The sequence below is a fragment of the Apis dorsata genome, unplaced genomic scaffold (genome assembly GCF_000469605.1).
Source record: "Apis dorsata unplaced genomic scaffold, Apis dorsata 1.3 scaffold_383, whole genome shotgun sequence".
Classification (NCBI taxonomy): Eukaryota; Metazoa; Arthropoda; class Insecta; order Hymenoptera; family Apidae; genus Apis; species Apis dorsata.
In genome coordinates, this window is record NW_006263645.1 from 607,904 (window position 1) to 626,621 (window position 18,718).

At 28.6% G+C, this 18,718-nt stretch overlaps 1 protein-coding gene across 1 annotated transcript in view; it reads left to right on the forward strand.

The window, feature by feature from the left end:
• LOC102675378 (titin) overlaps window positions 1-18,718 on the forward strand; it is a 166,665-nt gene that overhangs the window by 74,661 nt on the left and 73,286 nt on the right. The window contains exons 53-54 of the mRNA XM_031512095.1: window positions 6,529-6,724; window positions 6,811-6,995. Coding sequence (XP_031367955.1) covers window positions 6,529-6,724; window positions 6,811-6,995 — 381 coding nt within the window. The remainder of the gene's footprint in view (window positions 1-6,528; window positions 6,725-6,810; window positions 6,996-18,718) is intronic.

The following is an 18,718-nucleotide window of genomic DNA, read 5'->3' on the forward strand; positions in this document are numbered from 1 at the left end:
GAATCGCGGTAAATTTAAATTTAAATCATGACAAAGTAACAAATTTTGTAAGATTATATAAATTTTGCAATGGACGTTATACAAAAATCAATTTATTATGAATCGAGCAATTGCAACGAGAATATTAATTTTCAATAAATTATTATAATTTGAAGTGATAATAATTTGAATCGATTAATGTACGATGTTAATGTTAACTTTTAAATTATTCAATATACACCGTGATTCTCCACGAAACAGATGCTAGTCAAGCTGTCCTCGAACAAGAGAACGATTAATTTATTTATCGAACGAGCGAGAGAAACGTTCAAGGGAAGGTATCGATTATCGATCTTCTTTCAACTATAGTCTGAGATATATAGCATTATTATTATTATTATTATTATTATTATTAGAAGAAGAAGAAGAAAAAACGCTTCGTTGCTCAGTTTTGAAATAAAGATATATATATATATACACAAGAACGAAAAGATTCGTTTATTGTTATCATATACTTGTCACTCATTGCAGCAAACAATTTATTGGAAATAATGTGTAAATAAACGTGTGCTTCCTCTGCAATACAAAAAAACTTGGGTACTATGGTGTAACGAATTATTTTCTTATCCCTGTTATTTCCCACTGCTCCTCTTCTGTGTCTCTCTCTTTCTCTTTCTCTCTGTATTTCTATATGGCTGGTTGTTATTTCTTATGGCAATGGTGCGATTTTTTATACACACGATGCCGTGATTGAGCATCGTTGGTTATGGTTACGAAATGGTAGGTGTTTATGCTAATTTAACTGGGTATCAGCATGATGTAGCCATAAGGGAGTGGAGTAATTAACGCTTTCTCGTTCCGTTTCAAATTTATTTTTAATTTGTTAATTATAAGTGTATCGCGGATGTTTATTAATTCATGCAAAAAATTCAATGCACGAAGATTCGTGGAATAGATAACGTAATACGCGAAGAAAAATATCCATAAAATATTCAGAAATACTGGATTCTATTTGAAGATTTGAGAAATAAGTTAAATCTTTGTTTAAGATTCATTTATTTGTAATAATATAAACATTTGCAGACTAATTATAATGTATTTGTACTATTTTTAAATTCGTTCTAATATCGTGACAATAATTAATTCTTCATATTAAAAGAATTTTTATATTTTGAATAATTTTCAAAAAAAAAAAATTTTTTTATTTAAAAAATTAATTTTTTAAATAAAAAAATTTTTTTTTTTTGAAAAAATTTTCAAAAAAAAAAAATTTTTTTATTTAAAAAATTAATTTTTCATATTAAAAGAATTTTTATATTTTGAATAATTTTCAAAAAAAAAAAAAAAAAAAGAAAAACTATTGCAATAGGATAAAAGTATTAGTATAAAATTTTTAAATAAATTATGAGGTAAAAGTTCTTATATAGTATATTTATTTATTATAATTATGATATTCAATTATAATTATTATTTATAAATTCTTTTCTGAAAAAATTAATTTAATGTAAATTACATTAAATTACAGTTACATTACATTAAAAACAGTTAAAATATTGTCAGATAAAGTAGGTAAAATTTCACGAAATCTAATAAAATTTATTAAAGACATTAACAAGTAATCAGCACTAATAATAAATGTAAGTACAGTCATAAATTCGTAATAATAGTATAAATAGTATATATTCTAAATAACGACAAATTAGTCACGATATTGGAACCAACAAAAACAATTCGTTCCAAGCTATTACTTAAACATAATTTACATTTACTGAGTGACTCCTCTAAAAATTCTAAAATCACTTCTCTCGACAATTCATAAAACGATAATTAAAAATAGAGTCCAAATAAAAATTCTCAGAAACTGAAAACCGACGAAATTTTTTCCAGAAATTTTTTACTCATAAATAATCGAAAATATTTTTGGATCAAATAAACTAAAGCATCCTCTCTCGAGAAAGAAAAAGAAATAATAAGAAAAATAATCATTTCTTGATTACACTAAATCGTACGTAAATTTCACAGTTTTCGTATTATTCTGTTCTGTAATACACGTGGAAACTTTACGAACAATTCTAATTCGAAGAATAAGTAGAACATTCGATAATGTAAGAACATTTGATATATGGCTCATGAAATTATTTAAACTTTATATATATATATATATATTTGACGCAAAATGTTTATAATTTATATTGCTCTATCATTTTAAAAAATAAAAAAAATAAAATTGTATTCAAAATAAGAAAAGATGAAACTTTTTGAAACTTTCTAGGTTTTTCTTTTTTTTAATTTCATCCCCTCAAAGAGATTTTTCATCGACAAAGAAAAAATAGCTCCACATATAATTTATTATGCTGTACATACTTCAACAAGTCAAAATTTTCAGATTAAATGAATTTCCTTATAAAATGTGTTCAAATAATTTTGCGAGCCATTTGCATACAGTTTGAAAGTACTCTAATTATCGAAACTCTTAAATGTTAAACTGTCGATATGTATATCTTTTTTGACAAGATATTGCGTTAAAAGTTAAAAATTATTCCAGAACTCTTAACATAGTTTAGAATAGTGTAACATTTACTCTAACAATCGAGAAAATAAAATGTCGTAAATAAACAGAACATGTCGCAATAATGTATCGAAAAGTATTGTTTTCCGTCTTCATGTTGCACGATTAGTCACATGTATTTCAGGCATCCACTTATTTTCGGAAAGTAAAAGAAATATATAGAGCACAACGTCACTGCTTAACATTCGGATTACTAACATCATCATGGCCTCGTATAGAGCTTGTTAATTGAGCTTTTCACATTGTGGAATCATATATATTCGTCGAAACAAAATCAAGGGTATTTCTGAATGTATTGTCCAAAAATATTTTTATTATAAAATTATTATTATTATTGAAATTCAATATTTTTGGAAAAATCGTAATTTAATATTTGCGAATATTTTAATGTCTTGAAAGAAATGAAATTTAATCTATTTTTGAGTATATTTTCGAAAAAATTATAATTGGTTCATAATCGATGATCTGCCCTTCATTCTTCTCTTTATTTAAAAAAATTAAAATATAAAATTTAGATTTATAAAATTCGTAAAATTAAAAAATTTGTTTAGAATATAATTTTTATATTACTATTATTAAAAATAAAAATGTAAGGGAATGAAACTAATTTAAAAAAGAAAAAGAACTTTAAAATCACCAATAGATAAATTTCATTTTTATATAAAATTTTTAATATCAAATCGTAATATTTCTTCGAAGAATATATCTCATTTTAAAATTAGCAACGTTCGATGTATATACACACGTTACATTGTCCGTAAGTTTGGAAACGCTATTCTGCTGCACTGCTTTGAATTTCGTAATATGTAAAGCAGGATACTATTACGTTCAAAAGTGATGAAATACAGGCGTTCCTTATGAAACGGCAAGATAATATTCAATATCGAATTAATAAAAAAAAAAAAATGAAAAATAAATTAATAAAATTTTCAAAATATAAAAATACTTCTTTTTCCAAATCAAAAAAATTGCCAAAATAAAAATTTGATAAATAAATAAGTAGAAGAAGATAATAGAGAAAAATGATGTCATATAATTATACAAACTGCAGTTTAATTGCATAATGGAATGACGGATAATATTTTTAGAAATTTGGAGAAATTAATATTTTCGAATGCTCGAACATTCGTATGCAGGATGAACGATTATTGGATGATGCGGTATGAAAATAGACGGTAAGGTAATCCCGGAATGCGATGGAAAATATGAGTCGACGATCCAAGAATAAACGAGAGAAAAACAAGCGGTTGCGATTGTTAAAGATCCTGTTACTATTTCTCTTTGCTTTCTTTTTTCATAAAAAAAAAAACGCGTCATAGTTGTTCATTCGTATTATTAAATCTCGTCTGCTCGATTCTTGCATGATTTTTGTCAAATTTCTTTTTCCCCAAATGATTTTCAAGAAATTGTTGAAATTAATTAGTTGTGCGTAAAAATTATTATTATTAGCAAAAATATTTATATTTATTATAATTAAGTATGATAATTTATTTATTTTTTTTATTTATGGACTAGTAATTGATTCTATGCAAGAATTATTATTTAACTGAATAGTATAGAAATATGAAGTTAAAAGATATACTACTTTCATGAAGATGATGAGGAGGATATGAAAATTAAAAATATTTTAGCATCTTTATGTACGATATATTTGCAAAAAAAAAGAGATGTTTAAAATATAATAAAGGAATTTTTAAATACCTTATATAATTTAAAAACTTTTAAGGAATGTTAATAAGGCTATAAAGATAACAGAGTGCTTAAAGATATGTACTAATAATAAAGCTATGTCATAAAAAAATTTCCAATCTTTTAAATTTAATAGGTACATTCATAGATAGATACTTTATGATCGAACTAACATCAAAGTCGATTTAACTGAAAAAAATGATTGATATGCAATTTCTTTTGCGAGGCCAATAAAATATAAAGAACAAAAATATACAAATACAAAATAAATAAAGAATTTATTCAAGAAAAATTACTCAGTAATTATACAATCTTCACATTAAAAATGATACAATATTGTCTAAAAGATTCAATAGAAAAATAACATAAATAATACATTTTTAAAAGTGAGACAAGCAAAGAAAATGAATACACAAGATTCGCTATATATTTTATTTGCATCTAAAGGATATTTATTATAAATTTAAAAATATGTATAAAAAAAGTATAAAAAAAGATTGAAGATTCATAGAAGTTTCAATTTTATAATTTTCTTTGAACATTTCTTTCAATTAGCCTCTTGAAAATTTTGTTTGTATCTAATATTATATTCAGTTGAGTGAACCTATAAAATCATTTAATAATTTTTCGTACCACATTTTAATGTATAATTCGAAAAGCATATTGATTGAAATGTCATGTTGACAGATTGTCTCGTTTCGATTCTCTCGTTAAATGAGTGACGTAACGAAAGCGGAAGTCATTGTTCGAATTACAAAACAGAAGTTTCATTTAATCGTTCCGCACGGAATTCAAGGAAACGTAATAAGATGCGATTGCAAATCTCCGGGAGGTCTGGCATGCAACACTTGGATAAAAATAGTTCTTGGTTCGACTAAATTTTACGAAAACGCTTGTTCATCGAGCGAAAACGTTGTTGTTGTATCTTCTTCTTTGCCCCGTTTGATCAGAAGTCGAGAAAACTGCGAATAAAAATTTTCTATTCCAATGAAATGACAATTAATTTAATATTTGACACGATTCGACTAAGATATTTCTGATATTTCTATGAAATAAACATTTTTATCTAATTTTATTTATACTTTATTGCTGTATAATTGAATTTTAAATAAAAATAAAAATAAAAGTTGATCCAATTATTGTGGATTTTAAAAGATGTAAAAATATTATGTTTCATATGTATTGGATTTCTTATCAGATTAATATTTGTTTGTGGTTTATTTATTAATAATTATAATTATATTAATTAATTTGTGCGTGTGAAAAAATATGCATGTTTATTTATACGCTTGCTTCAATTGTTATTTTATGTATACTTGATTTATATTTGTTTTCTTCTACAAATATTATTGCTTATATGTAGTTGCTTATATGTTAGATTTCATTGCATGTATTCTTATTTTGCATCAATGTAATAGAAATAAAATATTATGAAGGAAACTTGTAAATAATTCACAAGATATATTTACATACATTTAAAAAGTTAAATAATAAGTTTGCCCACTTTTCTTCAAAAGAGTGTCAAGGATAATATATATTAATTTTATCTAATCAATGGAATTGGTTTTTATTTTTTTTTTTTGTTACAATCTGTATATATATATATATATTGTATCCAATAATTTATCTATTTTTTAAAACTTTTTTTCTTTTTTTTAAAAACAGAATCATAATACTAAATATAACATTCATAATAAAATAATTGTTATTATAAAATTAATGTATAATCTGGTTTATAGTAACAAATTAATTTTTTCTTAAATATTCATAATATCTTATTTAAACACAAATAGACGTAGTTGAGTTTTTCATAGATGTCCACTGTAACCAATCTAATTATTCTCATAATATAAATTCTTTTGTATTACATCTTTTCCTGTATGCCAAAATATATAGTGTGCAATTCAATCACTCATAGAAGTCTAAAATATAAATGTAAAATATAAAAAAAAAATATTTATCCTAGTATTTACTTCAAAATTCAATTCAAACAAACAATATACACATTCGTGCCTCTAAACACAGCACACAATATTGCTTAGTACAATAATTCCATCTCTTTCAACCACATCTCAACAAGCATATTTCCATTTTATAAAATAATAAAAATTCCAATCTCTTTCAATCGTAACAAATATTCAAATTCTAATTCCAATTTCATCTTCCTTTATAAAATGTAATTCCAAGATTACCATTTTATAAAATTCGCACAAAATTAAATAACAAAAATCGTCCCTCTTTCAACCTCTCAATCTCTCGTTTCACGACAAGCGCCTGAACCTAAATTCCAGGAGTACCTTCGCCATTTTATGGAACGTACAGGGACCAAAACATCAACGAGAGGGCCATGGAGAGCCCGCCCAGGTACGTGGCTCTCAAAGACCTATTTCTTCCGCAAGAGAACGACGTGAAATCGATACCTGCGGATCGTCAACATTCTACGCGACACGATTACTCGGTCCCGTGGAATTTGAACGCGGATCCCAGGTAGGTGGCGATCGATCGCGATCGATCGTTGAACGTCGTCGTCGTCCATTCGACTAATATCGAGACGTGTTCTGGTTGATTTCTAGTTGCGCAGGTGGCGGCTATCGCGAGAGGCGAATTACGACGGAAGAATGCGAGGAGATAACGGATCGAAATACGATAGCGCGGCGACTCGAGTATTCCGATTTCGAGGCGAACGATTCGTTTCGCGATGATTTCTGCTTCGATCGCGAGTATTCCCGCTCCGCGAAGCCGAGGACGGAGGACGGAGGTAAGTTTTTTATTTATCCGCTTCCCATTCCGTGTGCAATTATTATTTTCGTTGTATTTTGTTCGTCAATCTTTACGTTTACCCTGTTTACCCTGATTTGATTCACGATTCAATTTTATTTTGGAATTATTATTTTTGGATTTTAAATTTTTTTCTGGTATTTTATTTAACGTTTTAAATTTAACGAGATTATGAGAATTATTTTTGTATCTTATCGTTAAATTTTTGAAAAAATTTTTTTCTCTTGAAAATTTGATTTTTGGAAAATCTTGGAAACGTGTGTAAAATTTCTTGTCCTTTTTCATTTTTTTACTATATGTAAATTTATCTCGAATGCTTATCTTGATTTAAAGAAACGGGATGATATTTTTTATTATCAGGCTCTTATCATGTTTTTATTAAATTAGATCTTTATGAACTGTATGAGTTCATGATTTTCATGAATATGAAATTTCTTATTCTAACTATTATTGAATAAGAAATATAGTATTCTTTTCTATTTCTTATATGCAAAATCGATATAGATTTTTTGATTTGGAAAAATCTATAACACTTTTTGAAAAAGATATATCTTTTCTATTAATTAAAAGAAATAAGAAATATTTTATTCCGTATTTAATTATAATATTTATAAAATACACAAGCACATAAATACGACTTGGAAAAAATAATTATTCATTTGGATTTTCATTAATTTCTAATTTTCGAAATTAGATTCTATTGATTATTTTTCAAAAAAAATACATCTTTTTTATTTCGATACTATAAAGATAATGCACATACAACAGGCACATATATTTGTTCAGTTAAAAGTATTCGACAAATATATATTTATGTTAATTAGAAAGTTGTCTCATCCAAGCGAAATATTTGCAAAAGTACGAACGTGATCTAAATTATACTCGTTTCGAAGAAAGTGGAGAAATTCTCGATTCTTTGAAAATTCTTCAATTTCATCAAAAATCATTACACACCTCTTCCGACTACGAATCTGTAAAAGAGATTCACTGCGTCCGCAAAATGGCGAATCGAATTCAGAAGATCCAAAAATACACTTTGATACCACTCAACGCGTTACACTTATTCGCGTAATCGTTTTTTTTCCTTGTTTGTTTCTCAAAATCTTAATAACGAACGAATAATTTTTGGAATCGAAAGAATTCAAACTCCACCCACGTTTCAAATAATGTCCATTCCCATTAAATCTTATTCCATCTTATTCCATAGATTCTCAATCTGAATCGTAACCGATTATTTTAATTACAATTACAATTATTCTTCTTTTCAATTACTTATAATTATATATAGAAAATTTTAAATTTCGTTCATTAGTATCACGAAGTGGCAAAAATATAATCAAATGCTAGTTCTAATTTTTAATATAGTTACATTTTTATGAAAAAAAAAGATCAAAAGTTATTTGGCCATAGATATTATCAAATAATTAAAAATGCATTTTCGTGATCTAATCATTAGATCAAAGATTATCTAACCAATAAAAGTTAGGAAACACAACTTTTTAGCAAATATCAGTGTTCATTATTCGTTTCATTTCAATTTTGAAATGATTAAAAATGTATTTTTGTGTAATATAATTGAAAGGATTCTATGCCATTCGTTTTCGAGCATCGACCACAGGTTAGGAAACAATTGTATCCAAAGAATATCGTCAACCTTTTCGCGATGTCCATTAATCTCGATTCATTGCCTCGAACACGGGGAAACGTTGCAGAGTGGCTGGCTAACCCACATTCAGGGTCCTTCGAACGATTACTCTCGGCCGTCCGCGAAAATAGCATACGTGTCGTGGCCAGGTGGGTATCCTCCGATCATTGCTGATCTCGCACGTATATACGGAGGGCAGATGGTGTGTACAAATTTTTTGGTGGTGAGGCGTTGAATCACGAACCACGACCACCCCTTTCCGCCACTCCGTCCCTAGAAATCCATCGAGAACTCGAAAATAGACGCGTCGCTATGCGCTACCTTGGCGAAGCGCGATGATTCATCTGATGACCCATCTTTCGAGTGGATCGTCTCCGTTGTCCATCCATCGAGAATTTCGAGCCGTGCATCTTTATCCCTTTCCCCTTTCTCTTCTTTCTATTTTTTTCGCTTCCACCCTCACGGGTTATTTTTTAAAAACTCACAAACCTAACCTAAGGTAACCTAACCTCCAAAGTTTCGCGAGCGTCAAAACGTTTCACGAATATTTCTATCGAGTGAACACTGCCAGTTTCTAGAGTCCTGCGTGAACATAATTCTCAACGAGTTACGCGTACTTACAAGCCAGAAATAAACGAAACAAAATCCAAGTCTCATCTCCTCGATCTTTCACGTAGCCGCTACATGATAGTTTCACGTAGTGAAAGATATGAAATATTATATGAAATTAGAATTTATATTTATTCAACTCGTAATTTCGGGAACAAATAACCGTTATTCTGAATTCGCAAAGAAATAAATATTATTTTTTGAATTTATTTTCTAATTCCAATATTTTATAATGTTTCCATGCGTATATAATAATTGTGCTGCCATTGAAATTATAAAATTAAAAAGAGATCTTTTAAAAATTACAGATATAAAGAAATTATGTATATTATTGTATTTAGAGATAATTATTTAATAATTAGTAGACTTTTTGTATAATTTAATTATCTCTAAATACAATAATATATTTATAAATTTGTTTATTTAATAATTAATAGGTTTTTTGTATAATTTAAACAAATTTCAATAATTTTTAACATTGTCCACTTATAAAACATTTGCAGAGATCTTAAGAAATTAAATATGCATTTGTTAAAGAGATACCAGTATCATCATCTAACGAGAAAACTTATTAATTCAATAAAAAAGAAAAACGTTTTTTCTTTCTTTCTTTCTTTCAACGAAACACTGGAGAAACTCTCGGAACATAAACAATTAAACGAGAATATTCTATTTTGTCACGATTGCAAAAGATCACCGTTTTTCGCGTAAGTCCGTGTGTTCACTCGTGTGCCTCTCTCACCTCGTAACGTGAAACCGAACGCATTGTACGCTTTATGCGATTCTTGCTTGCCGTAATGTCTGAATTACACGGTCGCGCGGTTTGCATTTGACCCACAACTCGCGCCTCCAGTGTCGGATTATGCAGAGGTTACCGTTTGATCATTCTGCTCGCCACTCTTCCCTAATCGATCTACGTTTATACGATTTTATACTTTCTCTATATAGGTACCTTCTTTGTCTTTATTCATTCATATCTCTTCTTCAAGAATCTACGTTTAAATATTAAATATCGTTTACATTATACTACGTTTAAATTATATAATATTATTTTCAATGTATGTAATTTTTTGTATGTTTCTTCGTCGACTGATATTTCATTTTGGAAGAAGATTATGAATAAATTGAGAATTTTCTTTTGATACAGTATTATCCCATAATACGAAATATTGATGAATTAATTAAAGATGAGTTTAATTTTCACGAAATACTACGTCTTGATAGATTTATGTGATAGATTATGTGTATAGGGAAAAATTAAAATAATGTAGTATCTTATTATTTTAATTATCATCTTTGGACTCTTTATTTCTATTTCTATTGTATTATCTTATATTTTATTAAATATTTATACAGTATATCAATATTTTATAAAATTTATCGATATTCTAATATCGAAAAGAAATTTTTCTAACGTTATTTTCCTCGAACATTGTATTCTCTTCCATTTTTTATTCAATATGAAAATTTCGTATTACATCGAAAAACACATGTGCACCTTCGTTATTGCCCGCTCGAGTCTCGCTCCGATTCGTCTCGACGTTATAACGGTTGGACAGAATTTTTCGCGTATACGTGGCCGGCGTAACGAACAATTAATACAAATTGGTCGCTCGTGATATTATCGGGATAGAATTCTAGGGAAGAGTTTAGGAATGAAAACGAATTTACGACCGTTGCTTCGACGAATCTAAACGTTCGACTCGGGCTAATAGCGTGTCTGGCACGTACAATGCCCGCCCGAAACCGATAAATCGTTTCATTGTCGCGTTTTAATTTATTGGCGGAGCGAAGTGAGAATATCGGTTGGAAATATTCGACAAGTTGACCTTCGACATTATATATATATATTCGTTCGATCTGTTTTACTCGAAAATTTATGTAATTTATTGCTAGCAACAAAGTCAAATAATAATGTTGAAATAGTTTTAAAATTCGTTGTTTAAAAAATTTCGAAGAGAGGAAACAGTCTTGCTCTCTACAATCATCTCTCTTTATTTAGTGTAAACTGTAAATTGTTTGAAAAATAAACTATGATTAATGTTTTTTGTATCTAGAATTAAGTTTAAAATTTTTAATTTTTTAATTTACTTTGTTTGAATATTGAATTGTAGGTGAAAAAATGATTAAAAAAAAACGATAAGTTATTTAGTTTTAATTATTCATGTGCAGACATTATTATGAGATAAATAAGTGAAGATAATAAATTCTAAATTTGTTCAATGATGATGATCAAACGTAATCAAATGTTCGAATTGTTTCTCGTACAAGAATTCTGTTCTTCTTTAAAATTCTTGAAAGTTGATTCTTTTTTTTTTAAATTTATGCATAAGATAACAGTAAGATTAAAATATGTTTGGAATGCTACGATCGAAATTTTAATTACTTTGAATCTTGATAAGAAATATATGATTCAGAATTGATTCTATCATTAGAATATGATTTAACATTCAAAATTGTAATTAGCAATTTCAAAAAATATATATATTCGTTTCATTTGAAAATTTAAATGTGTATCACATTTACTTTTTATATTCATTCTTATCAAACGAGTACCAAATTCATTATTCATAATGTGAAAGCGAACTCGTTCATATTGCTTGAGATTATCGTTGATTGTAACTTATATAATTTTAGAAGACACAAATTTCATGACACAGATGCATGAGAACAAGAGGTTGTTCAAACCTAACTGTTTAAATGATTTGTATTATACGTACAAATTCGAGAAAAGGAAGATGACAAATATGTATGAGTGAGACAAATGATTTTCGCGAGACGTTGAATAGAGAGGAATGAAACAAGAAGTCTTTGGAGCTTAAAACGTATGACAATAACAAAGTGGATCATTTTATGATTAAAAATTTATCAGAAAAATCACTTGAAGATTATTTTGAAAGAAGAATAGAAGAAAGTAGTTATTCACTCCATATTTGTTCTTCCACCTTTATTTGACTTGGTTTAGAACTTGTTTCTTCCACTTTCTTTTTACAAAAGGAATTTTTATTCAATAGAAAGTATTCTATAGGAAGGAATTTTTGAAAGATTTTCAAAGGAAATTTGATATAATTAATAATATCTATTGAAAATTTTTTAAAAATAAAACATGTTAATTGAACAACTATCCACCACTCTAATGTCAACTAATATTCATTTCCTTGAATAATTTTTTAATATCTAGTCTATACACAAATAAGAAAATAATAGGTAAAACAATAAAAACATTAGAGAAGTATCTCACACTTTACTTTTCTAAGTTTAAGTACTTCCTCAATTACATCTATTCTCTTCATGAACTTGTTCCTACGTCTGCACATAAATTAAGACTCCTTCAACCATTGAGCAGAGATATAACATTCATCAAATCATTAAAATCAAGAAAATCTTCAATCTCAGTGTAAAAAGAATTATTTATTCCTAGCATCTGTAAGATCACAATTGCCCCAGATTCGACACAACAGCAACGGTGTTCTCGATACGACACGCGTTTCTGGTGTGTCATTTGTAAAAACTCATACGCCAACGCTCTGTGAGGGAATAAGACGTGGTCGACTGGTGTCGTGCGAGCAGGAAAATTAAACGAAAGAAAAAAGAGGGAGACAAGTAAGGAAAGAAAGAGGGAGACGGAGAAAAATACGAGAAGCAGTTGAAAGAGAGGAACGCGCTTTATATAGTGTGTTGATACAGTGTGGGATAACTTTCGAAGGTCAATTTTAAAGGCCACAAAAATTCGTATATAAAAATATCGTCGAGATTTATTTAATAAGTTATAAATACTATGAGATAAGACAGAGATCGCTGTACCGTTTCACTTCATCTAATCCTTAAATTATTTATTATATTATAATTTAATAAATGAACCTCAATTCTATATTAACCTCGACATTCTATATCAATTTTTATATTTGTTTTGACTTATATGTATCTGTGATTCATTAAAAGTATTTGAGAAATAATGCATTATCAGCATAAATTTTATTTTGAAATCATACGAATTATATTAACACATTATAAGGTGTTAATATATTCATACAAAAATTTCGATTAAATTATAAATTTCTTATTTATTAACACTAGAACCACTGATCTAAAAATATGAAATAAGTAAAATCGAAGCATTGTTATAAAAATAATGATTTAAATAGAACCAATATTAATTTTGGTTTACACAACAATACTTTCCTACAATTCTAATAATTAAAAATCCATAGCTACTTCAATTTCTATTCAAATTAAATAATACTCAATTTAATTTGAAAAGATAGGACCATTTCATCCAACTAAATGATTTATAATTTCATAAATCGACCAATTTTTGTATTTTTCCTCGATCACTAGAGCCTTGAAATGCGTGCCCAAAAATATATCAACACCCTGTATACGCTAGACACGAGTAGCGGTGGAAGGAGAACGCGGCGGAGAAAGGGGCTGGGGCGATCGTGGAACGGTTCGAGGGGACAGAGGTGTGTGAGAAGTGCGTAGATGCGTGGGCGTCTGTCAGTGAGCGCGAGAACGCTGCGTGAGCCGCGCGTCGACTTGCGGCTCCGCTCGGGCCACGGGTTTCGATTAATCGTTTATCGTAGTATCGACGATTATTAATCGATTTTTCCATCCTCTCATTTGGTACGAGTAACAGGTATTCATATTCGATGGAATGGTCGATAAAGGAGATTTTTTTTCAAAAGAGAGAATTTTTTGAACGGTGAAAGAGATTCGAATGCGAATTTTGTTTGGATCATGGTCTTCCACGAGGAATGGTTAGAAAAGAAAGCTTTGATTGGGGGTGATTCAGTGAACTTTCGAAATAAGTGTTTGGTATTATAAAGAAGAATGTTTGTTTCAAATTTTTGTTGATCGTGGTTTGTTCCAATTGAGGGTTTCTGTTTTATTTATTTTCTTTTTTTTTTTTTTATAATTTAATAAGTAATTTAAAGTGAGAATTTATTTTAATATTAAAATTCACGAAAGAAAAGATATTTCGTATTGAAATATCAAGATTTAATAATTAAATAAATTTTTTTGAGGAAGAAATTGAGAATTAAGGAATTGATTTGATTTATGATTTGGATTCATTTGGAAAATTAGAAATAGAGTTATTTATTGATAATAATATAAGTAAAATATAACAGGAATTTTTTATTTGAATATTAATTTTAAACGATTAGAAAGTTAGATGAATATATCATTAAGAATATAAAAATCAATTTGAAGATGAAATTACATTATGACTTGCAGATAGTTGTGTTTTTTTTAAGAAGAAAGAATTGATTTGCAATTTAATGTTTAATTGAATAGGTTATTTAGGGAAATAAGTAAGCAATTGTTGGTGACAATTGAATCATTACCTTTACTATTTCAAGGAGAATTTATATAAATACCTTATTCAGTATTATTCATTGATGAACAAAGAGTGTATTAATAGTAAGAGAATAATAATAGATTCTCTTTATTTTTTTTTCCAAATATATTTAAATGTAGAAATATATTTTAAAATGAAAATATTATGAATATTAATTATATAATATCAATTTTATTTTTCTAAGATATCAATATCATTAAATCAATCTGAATAGATAATTATTACATATACAAGAGCTTTGAATATTTTTTTGAGGATTAATTAATTCAAGATTATCAGATTTGAATTCCTGAATAAGAAATGTATATTTTGAGCGACGTTTGTTTCGAATAACTAGGACAACATGATACTGTTAGCATAATATATTTTATTATTAAAAAGACCGACACAACGTGAAAGTCTGATGAATAAATTTTTAACATTGGGCAAGAAATTTAGAAGAACAGTTAAGTTCATGATATTCTACGTTGTATCTACTGTCCTTAATATAATTCTTATTCAAATTTAACACATTTACATATAAAAATTTATAAAAATTTTTATAATTAAGTTTTAATAATTGGAAAGTAAATTATATAGAATTATATTATTTATTTTATTAAACTTTAAAACTCTTCAATAACTACTCTCCATTTAATTTTTTACGATGAAATAAAAATTTATAAAATTTAAAATTATTTCAATAATTATCTGTTTAATTTTTTATTTCAATTATAATATTATACATGAATCATTTGAATCTTTTTAAAGAAAATATTCATACAAAAAAAAAAAGATATTTCAGGCGAGAATTAAATGGAACATCCTGAGTTAATTGCACAATTGAAAATCATTTGAACAAAAATAATCTTTTTATAGAATTCAAAATAACTTGAATAATCTGAATAATTGTATATTCTTAGATTCTGATTCTAAAAATGATTTAGTTCCATCGAATGTATCACCAGATATCGTCATAACATCCCTTTCTTTTTTTAAACTTTTTGGAAAACTTTTGAGCATCTTTACATCATTAATCAATCTTGTGATCTAAGTCGTTGCAACTATAAACACTTATCATCGAATGCTCATCATGCCAAAAAAATATATATCGAGCAGCATCGACGAAGTTTTCTCGAAATAACTTTAGAAAACAGAGTACGAGAAATTGAATTCAAACGATTGTATAACGATGAATATTTAAATTGATAAATGAATAGAAGGAATAATTAAATTCGTTGTAATTAAAAGATTCATGATTAATTTAATCATTATTAGACATGAAATAATATATTTTTGATTGTAATCATTGATGTAACTCATAGGTTCATTATATTTTTTTAAATATTTAGAACATTAAAGTATTTATTATTTACATAGTTTTAAAATAGAGTAAATTATTTACTTTAATATTATATAAAGTTTGCTTTTTATATAATATCTCATTTTATTTAATTTTATTCAATTCATATTATTCTTTTACATATGATATGATAATAATTAACAAGAATATCATGTTATATGGAAAAATTTTTTTTATTAATGGATATTTAGAAATATAATCAAAATAATATTTCTAATTCTAAATTGGAGATAAATTTTGTAAATAGATTGAGTTATTTTCACAAATTTTATAATAAATTAATTATTTATTTTTTTGGAAAGTCTTAAATAAGCTACCACTTATTTGAAAACCTGCATTTAACACTATAATAAAAAATGTATATAATAAAGTATGCATAGTAATTATTCATTACACGAAAGTTCACAAATTAATGATTACAGGTTATAAATATTATACGTGCCTATTAAATTATTCCCTATTATAATTATCATAATTAGTTTCAATAATGAATTATTATTTCCCAACTCTGAATAATATTCTCACAAATTTTCTTATATCTTTAACAAAATTTTTAAACATCTTCTCTTATATACCAATTATTCAAATTAATTGAGAAACAAATTCATCCAATTCTTGGATAATTGATCACCAAATTTGTCAATGATTATCACGAAACAACTAAAAATTAAACAATTTTCAGAATATAAGAATTATTAATTATTTATTGAGATAATTTGAGTAATCAACCTTCGAATAATCGACGTTCTATTTCCACCAAAAGCTCTCTTCTTTTCTTCGTTTTTTTCATAAAAAAACTCTCTTCTTTCCTTCGTAACGAAGAAATATCCATAAAGGAAGAAGAAGAGAAAGAAACAGACTATTCCTTACCAAAAAAAAAGAAAAAAAAAAAAAAAAAAAAAAAAAAAAAAAGAAAAAAGGCAAAAAACCAGGAAAGAAAAGTGGAAAAGAGAAAGCGATTCTATTTCCATCCAAACGATTAATCTCTACGTGTGACGAGGGTGTGAAAAATTTCGTATAATCCCGTCCTCGTTCCACGAACTCGCGCATCTTCTGCAAGCGTCGGGACGCTCGACGTCCACCCCACCCCTTTTCCATCTCTAAAAACCCCAAGCCCCACCCCCACCAACTCGACCCACGTCCTCGTGGAAGGCCGTGTTCGTTTTCCGCGGCGGCATCAGCCGGCAATTCGCATTCGACCGACGTCTTGGTTTAAAGAGTCTCGGGGACAGAAGACTTTTCGATGATGACTTGACTTCTGCCGACTGGAGTGAGCCGCGGCCTCAGGCAGCACAAATACATACATCGAACCGCAAATACACACGGAAAGAAGATAGAAGAAAATAGTTACATTGAAGACGATAAGACGAGAGAAATATTGATAACGAAAGAAGGAATAATAAGAAGAAGAGGATTTAATTATTTCGAGTATATATATATATATACTATATATATATATATTCGCGAGTGACACGAGGATCTGTTCCTTTTCTTCGAATTTTTTTCTCGGCTGCGTTGCGTATCTTTTTGTTGTTGTTGAGTGGCCAGTGACGGAAGTTCGTAGACGTAAGTTCTTCTGGGGGGAGAAGGAAAAGAGGGAAGCAAGGAAGGAAGAGGGGGAAGGAAAGTACGGGGTGAGATTGTTCCGGCCCCTTCTGCGTACAATCTTTTTTTTTTGTGCTCGACCACACGAAGAATCGACCGAACGACTTGGATTCCATCGATTGATCCAAGATGAAGCGACAAACGTCCCAGCAACAGCAGCAGCAGCAGCAACAGCAGCAGCAACAGACGATCGTGCAGCAGCAGCAGCAACAGCAGCAGCAGCAGCAAATGAGCATGCAACAGAGGACCGAACGACACGTCACTCGACAGCAGATCACCAGTCAGCAGAGAGGTCAGTTTGCCGATGATTTATCGCGATATTGTTCGATCCACTTTCGAAATTTCTGTGAGTAAGAAAAAATATGGGAGGCTCGAAGTGGAAAAGAACTCGGGATTCCTCGGATCGAAGGGGAATCAGTGGCAAGAATCTAGGTTTAGAAGATTCGAAGATTAACAGGATTGGCAGATTTGGGATATATTTTAAAAGAACTCGTTTAGAATAGAAGTTTCGTAGAAATGTGTTAGGTTGTTGCACATGATGATATTAATTAATTAAGATCTTCAAAATGATTGCATTAAAAGAACAAACAATTGGTACAAGAAAAATAATAATCAGATAAAATTTTTTGATAAACAAAATGTATTAAACATTATTTATATATAATTGTCAAAATTCTTCTTCATCAAGATTATCTCATCTGCAACAACCATACCTTTCTGCTTAACACGAAGATTAAAAATTCCTTGTCTTTCATCCACTATCGAATCTAACTATAACCGGTCTGAACCGGCTGTTTACAAGATATTCAATACCAAAGGTACAAAAATTAAAAATTTCAACTTATCTATCTAATCCTTCTTAATTTTTCGATCCCGTTTACCTCGATGAAAGAAACGTTTTCGAGAGGAACGAAATCCAGAGGAACCGTAAGATTTCTCAGCAGAGGCTCTATATCCCCTCGACGAATATTCTATTTTCGAGCGAGAGCACCGCCCCTGCGCGAGCTCTAAAGATAGTTTTCCACGTTGTTCGACGCCAACGTTTCGAAAATTCCTGCACGCGCGACGCATAAACGCGCCCTCCCCCTCCCCGTAAGGGCAGCCCTCCCCGAAGAGGGTTGCCCGGAGGATCGTGTAAAAACC